We start from the raw sequence: 23,340 nt of genomic DNA, 5'->3' as shown, positions 1-23,340 counted from the left end.
CCAGCGAGTACCGGAGCTCACCGCGCAGGCGCGGCCGCATCCGGCTTCCCCGCCACGTGACCTCTGTGTCACGGAAACTGGGCGGGGCGGGGCCGCGGGGCAGTCCCACCACTGGAGGAGGGAGAGAAGCTGTGCGTTTGGACGCGGCCGCGCGCGCCGGGCATGGTCCCCCCCCCCAAGCCGTTGGGCACGATGGTCGGCTCCGGAGGCGGGGTCGCCAGGTCACGACGGGCGGAAGAAGCTAGCGCTACGGCCGCAGGGTTTACTGGCGGAACGCTGCGTCGGACGGAGGTCGGCTGTGCTGGGGAGCAGAGTGGTGGGCGCTTCGGCAAGGCCTCCTGGACCCCTGTGGCCCGTGAAAGGCCGTTCCTTGTCTCGCCTGCGCACCTCCTGCTCTTTCCCAGACCGAACCGAGCGCCGGCAACATGTCGGCCTACCCCAAAAGTTACAATCCGTTCGACGACGACGCGGAAGATGAGAGGGCCCCGCCAATCCCGTGGAAGGACGCCCGCGACATCCTCGACGGGTCGGGCGCGCCCGCGGACAGGCAGCGGTACCTGCAGCAGGAGGTGATGCGCAGGGCCGAGGCCGCGACCGCCAGCACCAACAGGTCTTTGTCCCTCATGTATGAGTCCGAAAAGATTGGGGTCGCCTCTTCCGAGGTGAGTCTGAAACCTGGCTGGGCTGGACCTGCATCGTCACACGGAGTCAAAAAATGTTTGTTCACGATCTTTGGGGAATTCTCAAATTGCCTAGAATAGGTTCTTGTGCTTTAGTGACTTGATGATTTGTAATAATTTGTTAACTATGTAAAAGAGACGTGCCTCTTGAGTACTTGAGAGGCAGTTTGCCCCCAGAGAACCTTCCTTTCCTAGTTTTTTTTTTTCTACCCCTAGTTCAAAGGTACACTCCATACTGTACCGTCCAGGTAGGTAAAAATTCTGAACAGCCAAGCACAGGTTAGGGAAATGGAGGCTCTGTTTCCTTTACATAATTTCCTCATCGGAAGCGTGGCCCCAGGGCTTCAGCCATTCTTCCTTGAGTGGTCCAGAATGAATGAGGACTGTGTAGGTGCTGGTGTCCGACTCATCAGAGCAAATGGGCCTTGAGTTGTTTCCCATCACTGACCACTTCTCCACTTTGCACTAGAGATGTTGAGGTCTTGTCTTCCGGGATCTTGCTGAGTAAGCCATAGCCCGAGTTTGGTCAAGTATAGGGTCTTAGGTCTCAAATCCTAAAAAAGATCTAAATAGACTGTGGTTGGGTCAGTCCATTGCTCCAGTTCACCTTTGTCAGTTCTTTCCATCCATAGAAGTTTTCAGAGTAGGACCTTAAGTGAGGGATTATTCTTTCTTAGGCACTACATTCTGTCCTCAGACGACTAATGAAATGATTTTGTGTGGCATTTGTTTTTCAAGTTTTAAAAACTGTAATAGTAGGTTATTGATATATCAGCTAAGAATAATTAATCTTAAGTATATGTAGCTTTAAAATGTAATGTTGGAAGCTAAAGTGTTGTCTTTCCTCCATGAGTATCCTTGTAATTCGTTTCTCTGACAAAGTTCATTCTGACCTAATCACTTATGGTCTTGGACAGTTTTGAGGTATATTGATTAATTTCTCAAATAATCATCTCCATTGTTTCCCCATTGCCCCTTTCTTGGGTGATTTCCCTTCCCTATTTCTCCCTGTTACGGTATCCCTCATGGCTCCACCTCCCCATCTTTAGCCTTGTTGAAGTTTAGCTTGTAGTTCTTACATGTCAGATCTACTGGATTCCAATGTTCAAGTCTAAATGGAAAGTGTTGACTTACTTTAGGGAGGATTACCTGAGGTCCTAGGGCCCTGGTGGAGGGGCCCCTTCAGTATCCCAGGCCCAAGGAAGCCAACTGAGAGCTGTTTGAAGAGATATCTTTGGAAACAATGAGAACAAATAAAGTAAGAAATCAGAATGATACAAAGTCAGGTGTAGTGGCAGAGGATAAACTTGAATCAGGTTTTTAAGGCTAAGTTTAGACAAGAGGAGCAAGGAGGAGGAGGAGGAGGGATGTAAATGCGCTGGCCCAGCACCGGAGCTCCTGGGCTCCTGAGCAGGGAAGAGATGCACAGGATGTGACTGGGTAAGGACCTGGAGGAGGCAGTTTAGGAGCCTTTCACAGCCAGAGGGAAGGTCTGTTCTCATAACTCAATAAATAAATAAGTAAGTAAATAGAGAGAGAGAGAGAGCCAAAAACATAGTAGATATGAGTTGTTTCTTACAGACTGTGTTGAAATATCCCATGCTGCCTCCCAGAGGTCCTTCTCTATGTAGTGGGGACTGTGCGAGCAACTCAGGCCTGTGATGCTTGGCCATGGGCCAAGCTGGCATTGCTGTGAGTGGTACATTATGATCATGACTGGGCAGGTGACAGGTTCTCTCATTAGCATGATTACATGTTGAATTTTTCCAGGGTTGAATCAGTTTTCAATTATTGGAGGCAAGAATGGTCAGCACCTCTGCCCTACTCTACCCCATACTTTCCAAACTGTCTTGGAATCACGTTATCACTCTTTCATTCCCCTCAGAGTGGCGATGGGGTGGTGGGACACTCAGTGCACAGGGTGGCTCCCAGCGGAACTGAGTCAGTTGCTCACCTCCCAACTTAGATTGCTGCCTTCCAGGTACCCAGCACAATGAAACATGCCAAAACATGACAGGTTTTTATAGAGGACAGGAGTTTACAAATAATATTGGGTTGGGAAGGTCATAATTCAGTCCCAACTTGGCAAAAGGAAGAACATTACTTAGTCAAGTCACCCCTAGCAAAGGAAAACTGCCCTTCTGAGAAACCTGGCAAGATTAGTTTCTCACAAAGACTAGCCATAGGTCATGACCGCCAAAGGACAGAGGAGAAGTAGACAGGGCAGAGCAGGTGGCACCTGGCTGGCCTGGTAAGCACAATCCAGGACCATAGAGAGACTTATGGGCCACTCAGCTCTTCTTTTTCACAAGTGTGACTTATTTCTTCTTTTTTTAAGGTTTAATTTTTGTGAAGCTCTAATCTAGTCACAAGGTTCAAAATTCAAAACATACAGAAGGCTATGAAGTCTCCCCCACCCTCTGCCTCACAGCAGCCACTTACCGTCAGTTCCTTCAGTGTTACTGTAGGGATGGTCTGTGTATAAAGGCATACTTATAGTCTTTTTCCTTTTATTTATTTATTTTTTTTATTTTTAACTTAAGCAGAAACATTCTATACATTCAAATCTGCACATTGCTTAATAGGATTGAAGTTATTCCATAGTAACATACAATGCGTTGCTGTTTTTTTTCTTTTTTTTGGCTATGCCATATTCCATTGAATGATGGTTTCTGTTTATGTAGCGAGTCCCCTAATGGTGGGCATTTGAATCATTTGCACCTTTGGGTGAGGCTGTTTGCGTCCTGCTTGGACACAGTCTTTGTACACCCTTTCACCACCCTGGCCAAGGAGACTTGCTTATCCAGGGCATGTCTCATCTCCTGTGGCACGGAGCTAAGCATGCTCCAGTGAAGTTTTGTGGGGCCTAAGATCTCAGTTCAGGGGAGACAACAACAGATGTTAGACTGGGGCCTGAACAGCTGGCATCATAACATCAGTGGAAAGGGAGTGGTCTTCAATAGGATTCAAACGTGATGCACTCAGCAGCCGCACTCACCTTCTTAGTGTCTTCCTAGCGCTCAGCAGTCACCAAAGCCACATGGGCATTTAGTTCAGAGAGGTGGATGAGAGGACAACACCCTGCTAGCTCAGGAGCAGAGGCCATCACAGGTGTCTCCATAACTTAGGGTGATGACCCCATTCTCTGGGAAACTGGTCTTGGAACAGAACCTTCCCCATTTCAAATGAGGAGAACTACTGACCAGAGCCTCCCCTCCAAGGCAGCCTATGGTGGTTCTGATGTGGCCAGAGTTCATAGCACGAGCTTGTCCTGATACAAAAGCTGATGGAGGGGGAAGGCATTTGCTAGGTAAAGTAACTCCCCAGTAGATTTCTAAATGTCAGCGATGGAGGAAGAGCAGTCTCTTGCTCAACATTCTACCCTGCACTTCTCAGCACAGTGTCCTTTATGTAATTAGGTGCTCCCCAAATAGTTACCAGGTGAATAAGTGATCTGGAGAAGGGAAGGAAAAAGCGGAAGAGGGAGAAGAGGATTGATTAGACATGGAGGAGAGATTGAGGAGGGAAGACTGAATTGAGCAGGGAAGACTGAATTGAGCTATGTGATTCTGGATGAAATCCCCCTCCTGATGACCGGAAAATGCCTCCTTAGGCATTTCAGGCCATTTCTACCATGTGTAAGTGACTCTGATAGAGAAATGTCATTGGACCACATTTTCACCAATAGTTTTGTTCTGGATTTATTTTTTTATTTTTTGTAAACTATCAATGATTGAATTTGATTGTTGGAAAGTTCTGGAATCCCAAGCAGACTTGCTGTCCCTTTAGCTGTAACAAAACACCTTATGAGGATGAGTTGTTACTGTTCAGGTAGGTCAGACATCCCACACCAGAGTTGTGGCATCTGGCCATATGTGCTGCTCCTTCCTGGAATGTACACTAATGGCTGCCATGTTGTCCTGAGGGACCTTGCTTTGCTGACCAGGTAATATGTGATTGGAAGCTGAGGGGCTATCTGCTCTCCAGCCTTCTGCCTTTGAGTTAGTGGTTCTGAGAGTGGGAAGTGCTGTTGGAGGTATTGTTTGAGGATTCCCAAGACCAGTGATTCCTTAGGACTCATAGAACTCAAAACTGGTATACTCGCAGTTATGGTTTCTTACAGTGAAAGGATATGGATTAAAATCCTCAAAGGAAAAAAGCTCAGGGCCGGCTGAGTGGTGCATTGGTTAAGAGCTGGCTTGGGATGCCAGCTCTGAGCAGCAGGGCCCTGGTTCGGATCCCACATGAGGCCCAGTGACACTGCCCTCTACAGCTAAGATGGTGAACAACAGTTCAACCTGTAGCTTGGCTGCTGTGAGTCACCGGCGATGGCATGGGCTGCAGCCCCTGCTGCAGTGGGCTGCCATAAGCTACCATGTGTGGCTGGCAGCCAGCATGAGCGGCCAGCAGCCGGCGTGAGCTGCGAAGAGCTGCCGTGAGCGGCCGTCCAGAGGCCGGCGACCGATCTGCCTCACCCGGGAAGAGCACAATGATCACAATAACAACGTGCGCCAATGAAGCAACGTCCTCCACAACTAGACTGAAGAACAAAAGGACAGCAACTTGTCTGTTCCCCTTTCCCCCGATTCCCCAGCACTGTTCCCCTCCCCCAATTCCCCAATAAAATCTTTAAAAAAGAAAAAAGCTCATAGGGCAGAGTCCCGGAGAGACTAGGTATAAGCTTCTAGTCCTCTCCCAATGGAGTTGTGTGGACAACACATACTTCTCCCAGCAATGATGTACAACAACACGCATACAGTATTGCCAGCCAAAGAAGCTCACTCAAGCCTGGGGGTCCAGAGATTTTACTGGGGGTCAGCCGTGCCTACATCGCTATCTGGATGCCCACCTGGCTGACCTTAGTCTCCAACCCCTCCAGAAGTCAAGAGCGTGGCCCAATGCCCCCATCATAAATAACATATTAGCATAAACTATCTCGCCTGGCCTAAGGACTCGGGTAAACAAAGACATTTTTATCAGGGTAGTTCAAGGGCAAGGAGCCAGACAAGGCCTTTCTTTGGAATGTGCAGGATGTGGACAACCCAGGCCTGCTGAGTTAGCCCTTCACTGGACTCCAGGTCAGCCTGCACACACACAGTCAGGGGCACCAGCATTACCACCTTTGCCCTTGGTATTTGTTTGTGCAACCTAAGACACGGTTTGCATCTTTGAATCACTCCATGCTACTGCTATGAGACATGCTCTGAGACTCACATGTCTCTGCAGTGAGACAGCCAGTTTGCGCATGCTCCACACATGCCCATGCGTCCTGCCAGTGCGTGTTCCGTTGGAAGAGGGGCTACATAATAAAGATACAGTTCAAGTTTCTAGGTGCAGCTTTTTTACTCCAAATTGACTTCTGCCTACTTACCATTTGATACCCGAGTTTAATTACAAGCTCAATGTGAGAAACTTAGTACTGACACCTTTCCCTAAGGAACTCGGGGCATGGCTCAGTCAGGGAAGACTCTGAGACCTGTCTGACGTGATGCCTTGGCTGTGAATTGAGGTTCGGGTCTGGTGGTCACTGCTGCCCTTTGAAGGCCAGAGCTCCACCCCCTTGGTGATCCCCTCTGGGTCCTACCAGCCCTCCCCGCCCGTTCCCCTTCATGCTCACTGCATACAGTTCCTCTTCCTCTCTCAGTTCCCCTAGCTGGCGCTGCCGTCCCAGGTGCTGCACTGGCTGCTCCCACTGCATGAATGCTCTTGCCTTACCCTGACCTTTTGACTCCCTAACTACCCAGCTTTCAATTTCTCACTCCATTGGTGAGCCTTTATGACCCCCCTCCTTAAACCAGGCCAGGAATCCTTGCAAGAGGTTTAACCCTGGCAGAGCTTTGATCGTGTGTGTGTGTGAGATAGCTTTCTTTTCTACCTCTCCTGACACTGTAAGCTCGGTGAAGCAAGGATCCAGCTGCCTTTCTCAGATTCCCAGCACTGCAGTTTTGTCAACAAATGAAAAAGCGGATTGAACTCCCTTCATCTGCTAGAACTGCCCTCTGCTAGACTGTTCCATCATGGCAGAGATTTGGGGTTGTTTAGTTCACCCCTGAATCCCACATACCTGGAACGGTGCCCGGCAGAGAGTGGGTACTCTCTATACCTATTGGCAGGTATCTTGTGGAACCTCTGTCGTTGTGTGTTTTCAGAGAGCACTCTGCCAGCCATAATTCCCTAATGTCTTCATGTTCTCACAGGGCACTTGAACATACTCCATCTGGTGGGTGTCACCTCACATCGGGCAGTGTACACCCTCATAGGGTCTTCACATTTTTCTACTTCCCTTTGTTCTATCAGAAATCCCTATGCTTGACAAAAAGCCACAAGCCAAAGAGGAATTGAGACCCTCCCTCTCTGTGTTGTCCCTCAGCACTGTACCACCAGCCAGCCATATTTTTTTCTTTGACTAGTCTTTTCTAGTTTAACTTTAAAAAATTCCTCTTGAGTCAAGGGAGAGGGGGAACGACCTGTAATGCTAACACCTGAGCCAAGCACGTTGCAAGTTTGCCCTTTCCACTGAGGGCACTTTGCAGAGCTCACAGCCACCCTGATCTCTTCTGCGATGACCCATTCTCACAGGAACCAATGGAGAAGAAGTGATATGGCCCTTCTTCTGGGGAACGGGAGCATGCCTTGGGACCGGGAGTGTTTGAGGCCTACCTTTGTAATGGCTGCGGTACAGGGCCTGCCTGGCCTATCCTTTCTGTCCTGGCACTCCCAGTGTTTCCTCTGCCAAGCCCTTCTTCCTTGTTGGTTAGAACTAGGTCACAGGCACATGGAGTCCAGTCCTTTCCTCTGCTGCTGGGCGAGGATTTTAGCAGAAGTTCCTCCTCTGCTGGCCTCCTGACTAGCAGATCACTTCTGGTAAACACCAGCTTCCAGCTCATAGAAACTTCCAGACATCAGAGCAGCACTCAAGTCCTGGCCTTCCAGCGTCACAGCAGGGCAAGCCACCCCCATCTAACATCTAAATCAGACATTTGGTTTCCTTACCAAGTCAGCACAGTGACGCAGACTCTGGGAGTTTGAGAGACTGTGTTACTTGTGAACAGAAATAAAATCTCACTGTGAATTGAGGAAGGTTTTGTCAGCTACTTGTTACTGCTGTGATTCTCCAAACTGAGGTGGAGAGACTGAAGTGGGAGAGCAAGTGGTTCATGCGACAAGCCAAGCCATGATGGGAGAGCTTGCTGTCCAGGAAGCCAAGGACCTGCCTCCTTCTGGACACCTGAGCCCTGGCCACCATCTCCACCCCTGGCTGCCTTAAGCGCCTCTCCAGCTTCAAATTCTTCTGTTTTATGCAGTGTGTGAAATAAGCTGGGTGGGACTGGACTGTTAGAGATGTATCGACTCAAACGTGTGAATGCTGGAGAAAATCATTTTAATTCTAATTTGTAGTTCTCCCTTATTCCAGAAAAGACTTACCTCAGAACGGACATGAAGATGACAAACTTGAAGTGTTAGAAGAAGTAGAAACTCCAGATAAATTAGCAGATTTTTTTCTCTCTGAGAATTAACCCTTGCAAGATTTGCCTGACAAACTGAAGAAAGGCCAGAAAACATTTTCTTCTTACTTGAAAAAGCCTGATGGTTTCTTCAGACATGTCTCATGAACTGCCGAAAAACATTTAAATGTTCAAAGCTGTAAAGCTCAGCAGTTCTAAGTTTTTTTCCAACAAGAGTTAAACAAAATTTAATAGTAAATTCAACCAGTGTTTTAGTTTTTTTGTCTATGCATTATGTTTTTAAATTTCATCCACTAAACATTTAAGACCTCAAGTTATACAGTTGGGCCCCTAAATGTCCTAAAAGCCTTGCCTTAACATCTTTACATATGAAATGGGCTCTTAAGCCCATTGTAGTTTCATTTTTATCCTTCAAATTTCCAGGGTGTTTGTTTAAATTGTTCACGACTTTGTTTTTAGGTATCAGGAGAGAATAAAGATTATTTGCACAGTTAATAAAATTGCTGAGCCACAGGGAGATGCAAGAGTAGAAGATTGAGCGGAATGCAGCTGAGGGCAGGGGCTGCGTCGTGAGGTAGAAGAAGAAAAGCTTGAGAGGTTTGGGATCTTCTGGCTGGAAAGGCAGATCACAAGGGGGAGGGTACATGGCTGGAATGGCCTGAAATTGGGACTTAAGCAAATTTGGCACAAATAAAGTGTTAGTGTTGCTTTGGTGGTGAGTTCACATCCACAGCCAGAAACATCAGTTCTTGGGGAATAAGGTCCAGGCTGTCCCCATGGCCACAGAGCATCATTCATGTACTCATTTGGCAAATTTGCAGTGAGCAGCTGCTCCGAGTGAGGTACTCGAGACACAGCAGTGAGCAAAGCATGTTCCTGCCTCTTGGCGCTTATGTGCTATAAAGAAAACTAAACTAAACTGGAGCAGGTTGAGGGTAGAAAATGGAGGATTGAGGGGGAAAGGAGGAGTTCTGCTTTAGAGAAGGTGTTCAGGGAAATGGCCTCTGAGGGGCGACCCAACTTGAGTGAGGAATGGAGTCATACGAGTACCTGGTTGAAGAGCATTATAGTTAGCGAACATAGCATGTGCAAAGGCCCTGGGACAGGGTCACCCTTGTTACAAGTTTTAAAGCTGAAATTGTGGATGAGCTAGAATCAGACATTAATAGGGCCCAGAAAGGACCCCAGAATCTATTCTACAAGATAGAGTTTAAAGACATGACTGGGGGGCCGGCCAAGTGGCTCGTTGGTTAAGAGTTGGCCTGGGAGCACGAGCTCTGAGCAGCAGGGCTGCCGGTTCAGATCCCACATGGGCCAGTGATGCTGCGCCCTTTACAGCTAAGATGGTGAACAACAGCTCTACCTGGAGCTGGGCTGCTGTGAGTCGCCGGCAACGGCATAGGCTGCAGTGGGGCTGCCGTAAGCTACCGTGAATGGCCAGCAGCAGGCGGAAGCTGCCGTGAGCGGCCGTCCAATGGCCAGCGACAGCTCTGCCTCAGCCAGGAAGAGCACAGTGATCACAATACCAGCATGAGCCAGTGAAGCAACGTCCTCCACAACTAGATTGAAAAACAAAACGGACAGCAACTTGTCTGTTCCCCTTCCCCGAATTCCCAACGCTGTTCCCTCTCCTAATTCCCCAATAAAATCTTTAAACAAAAAAAGACGTGACTTGGGGCCCAGTGGCTCCGGCAGCTTAGTGGGAAATCCCATATCTGAAAAGAGAAAGTGCAAAACCATAATCCATGGCACAGTGTCAGGTCAAAGCTTGTAAGGGTCAGCCATCTAATGTAGTTTTGTGAGCCAATCTCATATGGGCAGGAAGGGAAAAGGACTCGAGCAAATTAGCAAACAAGCAAGTAGAGGTAGAGCAGGGAGGGGAAGACAAAGGAGTGTATTGTCAGAAAGGATAGCACGCTCCTTACAAATGACAGTGTCTGTCCCTATATATGCTCACTCAGGGTTTATGAAGAACCTGCTGTGTGTGGCCCTCTACAGGTAAAGGGAGAATTACAAAAACATATAATGCCATCCATCACCTCTTGTGTTCCCCAGGAGCTCGTCCGTCAGCGAGGAGTCTTAGAACGCACAGAGAAGATGGTGGACAAAATGGATCAAGATTTAAAGACCAGCCAGAAGCACATTAATAGCATTAAGAGTGTGTTTGGGGGGTTCGTCAATTACTTCAAATCTAAACCAGCAGAGACCCCACTTGAACAGAATGGCACCCTCGGCCCCCAGCCCAACAGCAGGTGAGTGGGTCTTCAGCTGTCTGGATGTGACATAGTAGAAAGTGGGGTTTAGTGCAACTGGCCAAGACTCTCAGGCCACTTATAGTGGCTTAAAGGGATCTAAGGACCCTGTAACTTTCTCACTGGGAAGGATTCGTCTCCAAACAATTAGAAACAAATGTTTCTCCAGCACTCCTGATTACCTTCATTTTTTTTGACACCCAGTCTGCAAATTCTGCATCTGTTGGGTCTTCAGTAAATTACTCCAGTAACTGTGACCCCAGTAATTTAAAAGAGAATGTTCATCTCAGAAAGCTTAATCAGTACAAATGTGACTCACTTCACAAAATTTTTGCTTTAAAAAGTCCTTATAGTGAACTTTTCTATATCTAATCCAATTTGCCAGTTGGTTTTCATTTTAATATTACAGATTATTTTCCTCAAAAGTTTTGGCCAGAGTTATTATAAAATCATACATGTGATTCTGGCGGGCATTTAAATGTCATGTGTTCAAAAATAAAGATTGAGTTTCTGCTAAAATAGATTACTATGATTCATATCTCAGATCGTTGTCTGTTTTTTATTGTAAAAACAATGTAGCCATGTTACAGAAAGTCTGCACCTTACCTACCATAACACAAAAGCTTAAAATTTAGTTTTTCCCCTTATTCAATGTATTCATAATTGTCACTAGAATATTCATTTGGTTTTATAGCCTGCTGCTTCCATTTAACACAGAAAAATGTTTGATGTAATGAATGCTAATGCTATTACACAGGTTTTATAACCCCCTCTCTCTCTCTCTTTCTCTCTCTCTCTCTCTCTCTCTCTCTCTCTCTCAATCTCTCTCAATTCTGAAATACAGAGCTAATCTTTAGAGCTAATCTTTAGAGCTATTTATTAAAATATATAACCAATGTATAGTAAAATGCATACTTTTTTATGAAATTTGGGGAATTAGGGGATGGGAACAGCGCTGGGGAAATCGGGGGAAGGGAAATAGACAAGTTGCTGTCCTTTTGTTCTTCAGTCTAGTTGTGGAGGATGTTGCTTCACTGGCCCATGTTGGTATTATCATTGTGCTCTTCTCGGGCAAGGCAGATCAGTCGCCGGCTTCTGGACGGCCACTCACTACAGCTACTGGCCGCTCACGCTGGCTGCTGGCTATTCACGGTAGCCCATGGCAACCCACTGCCACAGGGGCTGCAGCCTACGCATCTCCAGTGACTCACAGCAGCCCAGCTCCAGGTTGAGCTGTTGTTCAGCATTTTAGCTGTAGAGGGCAGTGTCACTGGCCCTCATATGTGGGATCCGAACCGGGGTCCTCTGGCGTCCCAAGCCACCTCTTAACCAACTCACAACTCGGCCGGCCCTAAAATGCACACATTTTAAGTGGAGAGCCAATGACTGTTTACATGTATATACACCGGCGTGGCAACCACATGGATCAGAAAGTAGGGTGTGGTGGGGAAGAAATTAGGAAACTGTTTCCAGCACACAGTGGGGCTGGGGAGAAATGAATGTAGGTAAAGGAGCCGGTGGTGGCAGCAGAAAGGACAGACAGGTGAAGTCGTTGGCACTTATGGAGAAGAAACTGCAGAAAAGGGAGCAGGAGGTTAGTAGGGGGACCCAGGAACTCTTTCCTGTGAATACACTACTACCCAAGGTTATAAGGGTTTGTTGTTTGTTTTTTAGCTCAGCCATAATCACCATTTACCCCGATTGTCCAACTTGACCCTGATTTCAAATATCTTGTCACTCTTTTCCCCTAACTGGAGTGGTTTGGTTTTTTTCAATGTGCACATCAGAAAGAAGATTTGTGTCCTCGTTTTTGGCTATGTAATTACCATAGGAAGTTCGGATGTCCCTTTGCTATGAACTCAGAGGCAGAGCGAGCCTTTGGAGAAGTGGGAAGCTAGCGAGTTTGTGATTGACACTTCCCTGTGTCCTCCATGCCTCTTCCCAGAAACTTCTTCTTGGGACTCATGAGACCTCCACCATCCTTATCATGCTATAAAAACCATTAAGGTCCTGGGCTTCCAGGGCAAGTTTTCTTTTTTGGAGCATCTTGAAAACTCAAGGCTTTCCCAGCAAAGGTGTCCCAGTAGTGAGGCAGCTGGAGTTATTTTGGTGACGTGGGTTTCTTGGTGCCCCATGTGTCATGTATCCCATCAGGCCCATGTGGGAATCAAACCGGTGACCCTGTTGCTCAGAGCTCGCGCTCCTAACCAACTGAGCCCACTCAGCCGGCCCACAAAACTTTTAAATGTAGCAACTCAATCTCATTCAACTGTTTCCCAACTGTGTATGGAAGCAGATCTGTGCAGCTTTGTGGGAGAGGCTGCTCCAGTAGTGTTGCTCCAGTAGCGTTGCGTGGATTCCTTCCTTCATGACTTCTAAGCGCCCACACTCTGAAGGCCCATCCCTATGGCTAGGAGACGAAGCTGTAGGAGCTAGGTCATTCCGTTTGTTTGTAGGTATGGGGAAGATGGGCAATCAACAGTGGTGCAGTGGATGCTCAGAAGAGGGGGATCTTGGCCCTAGGAAGTGAGGAGCTGACCTTTTTTTGCATGGAGTCAGGGTTGCATGGGACTCTGACAGTTGAAGGAGGGGAAAGGGCACAGACACATGGCAGTCAGGGCACCAGAGAAGCCATAGCAATGGAGGGCATTGACTGTTTCCAGAACGGGAGCCCTTGATATTAAGGCCTGGCCTGTGAGCTCCTAATCCCCAAATTTGGAAAAATCACTACAATGTATAATTGCTTCTACAAAATGCAATAAATAGTGAGTAAAACTTTTGTGATCCTATTAAAACCCTTACTCCATAAATACAGGAATATTTGTCTTTTAAAAGCTTTTAAAATAAGGGGTGGCCAGTTAGCTCAGTTGGTTAGAGCCAGTGCTCATAACACCAAGGTTGCCAGTACGATCCCTACACCCTCCACAACTAGATTGAAACAACTACTTGACTTGGAGCTGATGGGTCTTGGAAAAACACACTGTTCCCCAATTAAAAAAAAAAAAACAAAAAACTTGTAAAATAAGTTTTTTCTAATCAAACTTCAGTCGAGTCATGTGTTTCCTGTGTACATCCTTATCACACAAACCCTTGGGCCTTCTCTAAAGTTGTATTTCTCTCTTAGTAAGCCATTTTTGTTCTTGCTGACAAAGTTTCATAAGCTTCTTGCACTCATTTCCATTTAAAGCTTAGGGGGGATTCATTCAGGTCATAGATTTAGCCACTAAACCTGAAACTCTTATTCAAAACTTGGTTTCTGACCAAGAGCCACTACTCTCTTAGACTTCTTCCCTTTCTTGTCACTTCTGTCACTGTCCCTAGAATTGGCTTTCTTTGGGGGAGCCATTTTTCACAAAGAAACCTGGTTTTTATCATGTATTATTACTGTGTGCATAGAGTGCACACAAAAAAGTCAGGTTTGAGGTGTTCAGGCTAGGTGGTGGCCAGACAGGCTCAGAAACCATGTGTCTCCTGCCTACGCCCAGGCCAGCAACACATGAGGCTCTTAGACACGCTTGAAGAAACAAACTGTGTGCTCTAGACCTTCAGTCGCTGCTTCTGAGTAACAGATTTCAGAAAGCTCTGCTCTGTTCTACACATTGCTGGAGCCCTGGGGGCCTGCAAAACCATTATTAGCCTGACAGAGTCCAGGCTTTCTCCTAATGGGCAGGGAGCCATTAAAGAGTTTGAACTGGAGAAGGACATGTCAAGGTTATGTTAGAAAGATGCCCGGCATCCTGGCGTTAAGGATTGGAAAGGTGAGGTACTAACCTCTGTAAGGGTAAAGAGAGGCAGGACAGGAGGGGCTGGGTTTCTGGGGGACATTGGGGATCAAGAGGACTTCTGTTTGTATGGATTACTGAGAATGGAGGGAGGGCAAACAGAGAATGAACAGAGGGAGGGCAAAAATGGAGAGTAACTGAGGACCCCAGCTTGGCTGATGACGTGGCCAGGCTGCCTATGTAGTAGGCCCATCTTCAGGGGCATGTCCCATACCTGTGGGGGTTCAGTGGGGTGTCGGGTGCAGTCTGAGTATCTCTGAGTTGCTGAGAGAAGTCCTTATCTGCAGTTGGAGCTGGCAAGTGAGGCTTTGCAGGCCAGGAAGCAAAATCAAAGAGATTTTGTAGAGACTTAAATAATAAGAGACAAAAAAACATTTTTAGTGACAAAAAACAAAAGAGGAAAATAATAATAATTGAGTACACTTTTTTTGTAACACAGGTCTACTACCAAGAAGAATGAAATTCTTAACTGAGGTTCAAAGTTAGTGTCCCCTATCATATAATCAACTGATTGCCAGTGAACATCACTAAAGGCCATTCTCTGCTCATGGCCATATAAAAACAGGTCATTGGGGTGGATTTGGCCTGTGGGTCAAAGTTTGCTGACCCCCAGACTAAAGTACCTATTTGTTTGTTTCATGTGCTTCTCTTCTACCTGGTGCTAGGATCCCTGTTTTCCTGCGGGAGGGCCATGGCCCTAAGCAGATGCTGTGCTTCTGATGCAGGTGTTGCGGATCATTGTGTGCAAGGCCAGCGGTGTCCCAGGAGGTGCTGATGGAACCCCTGTGGTCAAAGGAGGCATTTGATTTTCTCACACAGGCGTTACTTGAGAAGACTGGCTGCATTGCCATAGGTGTTTTTCTTTTCTAAAAGTTACCCTTTTTTCTTAACTTTTATCCAAAGGTTGAAAGAAGCTATAAGTACAAGTAAAGAACAAGAGGCACAGTACCAAGCCAGCCACCCAAACCTCAGGAAGCTGAATGACTCAGGTTAGTGGATACCTGCACTCCTGTTCACATTTGCTTTCTGTGGGGAGACCTCTGGATTTGGTGTTGGCCTTGAGTGGGTGGGAGACACCGGAGAGCTCCAGCTGCTGTCATCCCACATCTGCATGAAGGGGGTTAGGGACCCAGCACCGCTCAGGGAACTGGAGGTGTGTGTTACCGCAGAGTGGAATAGCAAAGTGGGACCCTGCGTCCCATTGAAAATGAGCCTATTCCATGTAGCTCTGAGTTCTCCCAGCAGTGAAAAGCCAACTGCAGGAAAACCCTTATGGTAAGTAGAAAAATGACCCCCAAAGATGTCCAAGTCCTAATCCACAGACCTTGTGAATATGTTAGTTTCTATGCAAAAAGGGAATTATGGCTGCAGAGGGAATTGCAGTTGCTAATCAGCTGATCTTGAGATGGGGGGATTATCCTGAGTTATCTATGTGGACCCAGTATAATCACAAAGGTCCTTTTTAAGCGGAAAGGGAAGCAGAAAAGGAAGTATCAGAGTGAGAGACTGAAGATGCTATGCTGTTGGCTTTAAAGATTGAGGAAGGTGCCATCTGCTAAGGAATACAGGTGACCTCTAGAAGCTGGAAAAGGCTAGGATTGGATTCTCCCCAAGAGCCTCCAGAAGGAACACAACCCTGTTGACACCTTGATCTTAGCCCAGTGAGACCCATGTTGGACTTCAGACCTCCAGAACTGAAGGATGTTTGTTACAGCAGCAGTAGGAGACTAATACATCCCCCAAACCTGAGTAGGCGGAGAATCAGCAACGTGGACAAGGTGTGCAAATTATCCCATTAATATTAAATGACAGGCCCAGAAACATCTCTTACCTGGAAAGGAATTTAGGCCGCCTGGGAGCTAATTCTGTAGACCCCTAGAAAGCCAGGAACATTGGAAGGACTCCAGAAATCAAATACTTTCTGTGCTGCCTTCGAGGAAAGCATGTACCCCAAAAGCGCTGGAACCCATCACTATCATGGTTGACACAGCTAGGCGGGGCTTGATGGAGGAAGAGCTGGGGGTCAAGAAAGACTAAGATCAACACAGTTCAGTTCTGGAAAAGTGAAAACCAAAGGAGGAACTGAGAGAAAACTAAAATACGTAAACCTGGAAAAAAAACAAAAACCGAGCTCGTCACACCCTGAAGTGAAATAGGAGCCCTACACTCAAAAGAGACAATTTTAAGGAATTAAAGGGAGCTTTCGTTTGTGTGGTGTATATTAAAAGGCTAAAAAAAAAAAAATGACACTAGACGTGTAGAATAGCTTCAGTAGGTTGTGCTAGAGGAAATGCACTAAGTCTGAAAGGGATGTTTCCCCAAAAGGTGTAAACTGAGATGACAGGCTTTTCTGTGCATTTAGAAACTGAAGTTCAAGGGAGATTTATTTCTTGGAGCAAATGTCCATTATTTAACATTTCTTGTTTCCTTGTTTTTTTGAAGTGAAAGGACAGCATAGAAATAAATTTCAAAAGAAAAAAAAATCACCAATCATCTCATTTCTATAATGTAACAATTTTCATTTTTAGACCTTGTCTTTTAAACCTTGTCCATGAACCTTTGTGGTTGTGTATTGTTGCAGTTCTACTGCTATATTATTACTTGAATGAATCCCTTTCTCTTTCCTGAGCTTGTGTGCCAGGGTTGGACCAGGTGACCCGTAGGTTCAGGGTTTTTGATCTCCAAAGGGCTGCCCCCCAGGAAACGTCTCTCCCTCCTGCACCAGCCTGTCCAGTACTCCTGCCCCCACATGTTATCCATTCTAACACTCATCTCTTCGAATGGCCTCAGAACTCACCACCTTATTCCTTCCACCCATTTTCCAGATTAAAATTAATTTGGTGAAGCAACATTTCGAGAGACATGAGTTAACTGTTCTTGTGTTTCTACACTCAGACTGTATCTCTGGAGGGGCCAGTTCTGCTGTGAGTACCGAGACTTACCCGAAGAACCCACACCTTCGAGCCTATCACCAGAAGATTGACAACAATCTAGGTAAGACTTGAAGCTGCACCATGCTCTGCAGATACCTTACTGGAGACACTTGTCTTACAGGCAGCTCATGCCCAGCCAACCAGTAACACCAGTAGGCACCCAGGTTCTCAAGACCAAAACTTTGGTGTCCGCCTCTCCCTCACCACATGTCAGATCCAACACGAGTTGTGTTCATCTCACCCCCTCACTCTCTGGGGTCCACTTCTCTCCATCCCCACCTTTCATCTAGATCATGACATCAGCAGGGACCAGGAGTCCCTGAGGGGCCGTACAGTGCAGCCTGGACCCTGCTTGCTTCATCCTTACCACCTGGCATATGGAGCCCTTGTTTCCTCCTCTGTGAACCAGGCTCAGGAACAAAATCTTCCTCTGAGGACTGTGGGAGGGGTACATGAGCAACACCATTAAGCATGTAGGAAACTGCCTGGCCTGGTAAGAGCTAGCGCTTCTGTGGCCATTACAGCACATTGGCCACACAGCCAGTGCCTTTACAGTCCAGGTCCCTTGTCCTGGTCTCTGGCCCCTGCCTGCCTCTCTACCCCTCCTGCCCTCATCATTTTGTAGCTCCCAGTTCTTTCCTGCCTCACTGCCCCATCTGCCTGGGGTGTCCTTCGTCGTGGTCTTTGCAGGCCGGGTCCTTCTTATGCTGTAAGCCTTGCTTTAATGTGGCTGCCTCTTGTCTCCGAGCACCCTATTGTTTCCACTGCAGCCGTTTATCTAATGTCTTCCTGACCGGACTGTAAATTCCTGGGAACACAGGAATATCTCATCTTGTCACCACTTTACACCCATGGCCTAGCAGGCAAGCACTCAGTGATCATTCTTCGAATGAAGGGACCGAAGTCAGCTATTTGAAGTTCAAGTGGAGGAGTATCGTGTGTGCGGACAGTAGGAGTTGACCTGTGAGCAGCTTCCATGAGTTCATTCTAGGTGATGTGTGAGACAGTACTGCCTCCTCTGACCTTTGCTCTGTGAACAGGAACCTGCCCCATAGCTACCTGGGTTGCTCGGCAGTCTTCCACCCCCATTAGGAGACAGCAAAATGGGTGAGACAAAAGCTAAAACATCCCCTGCTCTAAAGGTTCGGGAGACAAACCTGAACCCCGTGAAGATGCATATTGGGTGTCAGTGCACAGGCTTCTTCCTGCGCTCCTCCTCCCAGGAGAGGACACAATGTGGGCCCCTTCCCAGGTTCACCCAGAGCAGCACCCATTCCAGCAGCCCTGAGTGAGTGGCACAGACGGCACGTTAGGCAAATCTGTACCGTTTTTATTTTTAGTAACATTTACCTTCATTTCTGAGTATATAGATGCATTGTGGAAAATTCTGAAATTAGGTAAGTGCCACGAGGAAATAAATACCCAGAGTCCTCCTGTCCAGCAATGGCCACTGATTTGGTGCCATTCCTTCTATATTCATGTATATATGTCTACAGTATCAAATTACTGGGAATCATTCAGTATACACATTTCTGTATCCCCTGTTTAGTGGGGGTTTTTTGTTTGTTTATTTGTTTTAGTTTCAGGTGTACAAAGTAAAGACATTTACATCCCTCATAGTGATAACCCCCAGCCCCCAGGCTACTTCTCCTCTGGCATCTTATATAGCTGTTATAATGCCATTGACTATCTTTATGCTATACTCCACCTTCCGTTACTACATATATGAGTGAGAGAGAGAGAGAGAGAGAGAGTGTGTGTGTGTGTGTGTGTGTGTGTGTGTGTGTGTGTGTGTTTAATTATAGTTGACATACAGTGTTATTGTACTTCAGCTTCAAGTATACAGCGCATTGGTCGGACATCTACACAGTCTATGACGCGATCTCCCTGATAAGCCCAGTGCCCATCTGACATCTTACATAATTTTTACAACATTGTTGATTATATTCCCCATACTGTATTTCATATCCCCATGACTATATTGTGTCTACTAATCTGCACTTTCTAATCCCCTCACCTTGTCTCCCATCTCCTCCTCGCTCCCATCTAGCTAGCAACCAGCAGTTTCTTTTTTTTTCTATATCTCTGAGAGTCTATTTCTGTTTTGTTTGCTCATTTATTCTGTTCTTTATATTCCACATATAAGTGAGGTTGTATGATATTTGTCTTTCTCAGTCTGACTTATTTCACTTAGCATAATATTCTCAAGGTCCATCCATGTTGTTACAAATGGTAAGATTTCATTCTTTTTTATGGCTGTATCCCCTGCTTTTTCACTTAGATCTTGAACACTTCCCTAAACCTTTTTTCCTAAAATTTCTTTGAAAAGCACTTTAGGAGTTCCATCCTCTGCTGTTCGATTATTTGCTACTGAAAATAATCCTCTGTCCATTCCTGTGAGGAAATCTTTGGCCATATTTTATAGCTAGATTACTAGAAACGGATTTATAATCGGGGAATAGAATCTTCCTTTTAAACATTAAATCTTCACAGAAATAAGGCATTGGTTTTGGAAAATAGACATAAGCTAGAACAAATAAATGAAAGAACTGTAATTCTGCTGCCTACAGCTCACCACCTCTACCCTTGGTGTGAATGGCAGCACTAGGCCTGCATGGCTACAAGGCAGAGGGCCCATCAGCAAGCTCCACACCCTAGCAGGTTCCATACCAGACTCTACCTGCTCTTTGTCCCCGGAGCCCAGGGAAGTCCCAGATAGCCATGCATTTCTTCTGTCCTCTGGATTCTGCCCTGGAGCCAAAGTCTTCAGGCAGAAGAAGGTGCATCTGCCTATCTGACCGCTGCAGAGAAACACAAAGGGGATTGGAAGCCCTCTGTCCTCCCCACCACAGGTTTCTCGAGGGGCAGGAGGGAGACCTACGGAGGGCGCAGAATTCAGTATGTCCAGCCCACCCCCTAGAGGCTGAGGGTGAACAGTTGGCATGAGGACTTGGAGCCTGGCATAGAGGAGGGCTGGGGTGGAACCGGGAGACGCCAGAGCTCGGCCACCAGGCCCTGCTGACACCGGCTGCCCTGGCAGGTTAGCTCTTCCCTTTTTACCACGCCTTCCCTCTGTATCAGGGACTAGAGCAGGCGCCCCTTGACAGCTCTGCCTTACCTGGTGGCTTTACTTTATCACACTTTTTATCTCAGTGTAGCTATTTTTTGCTGTCCTAGCTGCTGACAAGCTTCTTGAGGCCAAGGGTGACCTCACAGGTTTTACTCTCCATGGTCATGGGTTTCAAGAAACTCAAGAAGCATAGGGCTAACGATCGTTTGGTTTTAATTGATCCCGTTTAGATTTGTGGTATCAATGTCAGTATTTCTGTATTCTGTCCTTTTTTCACTTAGCGTTTTATCTTTAATTTAGCAGTAAGGAGGCTTACGAAGCACCACCTCTTCTCTCATCCCTCTGCCTCTTTCCTGTCCTGCTGTTCTTAGCAAAGGGGCAGAAAGCAGCTCTGGGCATGCTCCCCACTCCCACTCCCCGCTCTCACACACACACACACACACACACACACACACACACACTCACACACACACACTGCTCCATCAGGGGGTCCCAAAGTCCCTCCGCATGTCTCATCCCCCCACTCACCCTCAGTTCTCAGTATGTCATCTGTGCCAAGTAAGCTTTTCACATACTACTAAGCCTGGCCACGGAGTATTGGCAGGGAATAGAATCTTATAGACATTATTCCTCTTAAAAACAAATGTGAGATTATTTTTTTTTTAATTGAGGAATTGAGGGAGAGGAACAGCGTTGGGGAATCAGAGAAGGGGAACAGACAAGTTGCTGTCCTTTTGTTCTTCAGTCTAGTTGTGGAGGACTTCACTTCACTGGCCCATGTTGGTATTATCATTGCACTCTTCCCGGGTGAGGTAGATCAGTCACCGGTCATTGGACGGCCACTCACGGTGGCTCTTGGCAGCTCATTCCAGCTGCTGGCCGCTCACGGTAGCTTATAGGAGCCCACTGCATCCTATGCCATCGCCAGTGACTCATGGCAGTTCAGCTCCAGGTCAAGCTGTTATTCACCATCTTAGCTTAGAGGGCTCAGCATCACTGGCCCTAATGTGGGATCCAAACCAGGGCCCTGCTGCTCAAAGCTGGCGTCCCAAACCAACTCTTTTTTTTTTTTAAAGATTTTATTGGGGAATTAGGGGAGGGGAACAGACAAATTGCTGTCCTTTTGTTCTTCAGTCTAGTTGTGGAGGATGTCGCTTTACTGGCCTATGTTGGTATTATCATTGCACTCTTCCCAGGTGAGGCAGTTGCTTGCCAGCCATTGGACGGCGGCTCATGGCAGCTCACAAAAGCTCACGCCTGCTGCCAGCAAGTCCCACTGCAGCCTATGCCGTCACCGGCGACTCCCAGCAGCCCAGCTCCAGGTCGAGCTATTGTGCACCATCTTAGCTGTAGAGGGCGCAATGTCACTGACCCTCATGTGGGATCCGAACTAGGGCCCTGCTGCTCAGAGCTGGCATCCCAAGCCAACTCCTAACCAACGCGCCACTTGGCCAGCCCCCAAACCAACTCTTAACCAACACGCCACTCGACCGGCCTGTGAGATTGATTTTTATAGTTTTTGAAACAGAAGGAAAATATTTATTACCAATAGTGGAAAAGCCTAATGAGGGAACTAGATAATGAGCTCAGAAGGAAACTGGCACCAGGGTGGCTCGTGACTGGGCACTTCCAGAGGCTCACCTCAGCTGTGTTCGGGGTCCTGGGCAGGATGGAACTCGCCTAAGGAGCAGGGTCAAAATTTGCACTCAGGAAAAAAAACTGGTTTTGCAGCCAGGCCCAGTGGAATTGACCTTGATTTCCCCCAATATTATTCTTCTCTTGGGTGGAAATGGAACTCTCCTTGTGTTTGAACTTGAATTTCAACAATAATGATGTAACCTAGCTAAACCTTTCCCAGAAGCAGTGTACTCCACAGTTACACTGCTCAGCCAGCTGGCATCTCTGAAGGAACCCAGCACTTTCAGTGCTTCACTCCTTTTGACATGGGGACCCTGGGCTGCAGGGATCTGGACACCCAGTTTGTGCAGAGGCCACTGCCTTCTTCCTGACCACAAAGTAAACAAAGGAAATTGGTGCCAGGCCAATTTTGGGACTTGCAAGCTAACTGTCATACCCCAGAACTTTCATAGCATCAATGTGTTGTTCATGGATCTGAGAATTAGTAACAATGAGTAAAGAAGAAATGTGGGGAAGTGTGAATTTTCATAACATAGGTAAAGGGACCTCACAGCATTTGGATCCAGTGGGAATATCTGTAGTTCATATGTTTTCTGGCAGAGCACCCCAGATGGCAGGGCAGGGACAAATCCCCCCTTTCTCCTGCCACTTGCAGAGTGGACCAAGGGGGTACAGCCTTCTCCAAGGGGGAGTCTGGGGCTGAAGCAGCCCGGATACAGGGGCTCCCATTAGACAGGTCTTCCCAGGTGTGTCTCTCAGACATTTTTCCAAACATGGGTCTTCATATTTGCCACCCCAGATCTGTGTTTGATCTAGTTTTAGGGAGCTGGAGATGGAAGGAAGGAAAGCAGGCACTGCCCACTAATGTGGGGGTTTTTGCTTCTGAAGTGCAGACCAGTGGGCCTGGCTGTTAGTAACCAGCATACCTCTCCCAGATACTTACCATGGGGTCTAGGAAGAGAACATGTTTCCAGGCCCTTCTGTGCCCTTTACCATGGGTACTAACTGATCTTTCAATTTGCAGCAACCTGCTAGAGAGTTCAAAAGCTGTGGAAAAATTATGTACATCTATATGCATTTTTAAATACACTGGCAGAACAAACACCATTATATTAACAGTGGTTAATCTTGGGTGGGCAGTGTGGAGAGAAGTGGCTTTTACATTAAGCACATATTACTTTTTATTGAGTAAACTGATTTTCTTTTCACTTGAGTAACTGGAGGGAACATGAAGCAGTTCCCTATCACTGTTTGCATGTTCTTTTCCTCTCCCACAGATGAGCTGTCCACGGGACTGGGCCGGCTGAAGGACATAGCCCTGGGGATGCAGACGGAAATTGAAGAGCAAGATGACATTATTGGCCGCCTTACAACCAAAGTAGACAAGTTAGATGTCAATATAAAAAGCACAGAAAAAAAAGTTCGACAACTTTAAAAACAGACAAGGATTTCTACTCCATTGTGATGAAAAGATACGAAAGATTTTCTTTTAAACGCCCAAGAAATTTCATTTATTATT

The 23,340-nt window shown here is 46.9% G+C and overlaps 1 protein-coding gene across 1 annotated transcript; it reads left to right on the top strand.

The window, feature by feature from the left end:
* Nucleotides 1-202: 202 nt before the first annotated feature.
* SNAP29 (synaptosome associated protein 29) lies at nucleotides 203-23,340 on the top strand. Its single transcript, XM_019632106.1, has 5 exons — nucleotides 203-662; nucleotides 10,202-10,398; nucleotides 15,084-15,169; nucleotides 17,076-17,174; nucleotides 23,099-23,340. The coding sequence occupies exons 1-5, from the start codon at nucleotides 426-428 to the stop codon at nucleotides 23,254-23,256; spliced, it is 777 nt and encodes a 258-aa protein (XP_019487651.1). The 5' UTR covers nucleotides 203-425; the 3' UTR covers nucleotides 23,257-23,340.

This window comes from Hipposideros armiger, unplaced genomic scaffold (genome assembly GCF_001890085.2).
Source record: "Hipposideros armiger isolate ML-2016 unplaced genomic scaffold, ASM189008v1 scaffold_1073, whole genome shotgun sequence".
Classification (NCBI taxonomy): Eukaryota; Metazoa; Chordata; class Mammalia; order Chiroptera; family Hipposideridae; genus Hipposideros; species Hipposideros armiger.
Note: the sequence above shows the minus strand (reverse complement) of the source record. Positions and strands in the feature narration are given on the sequence as shown.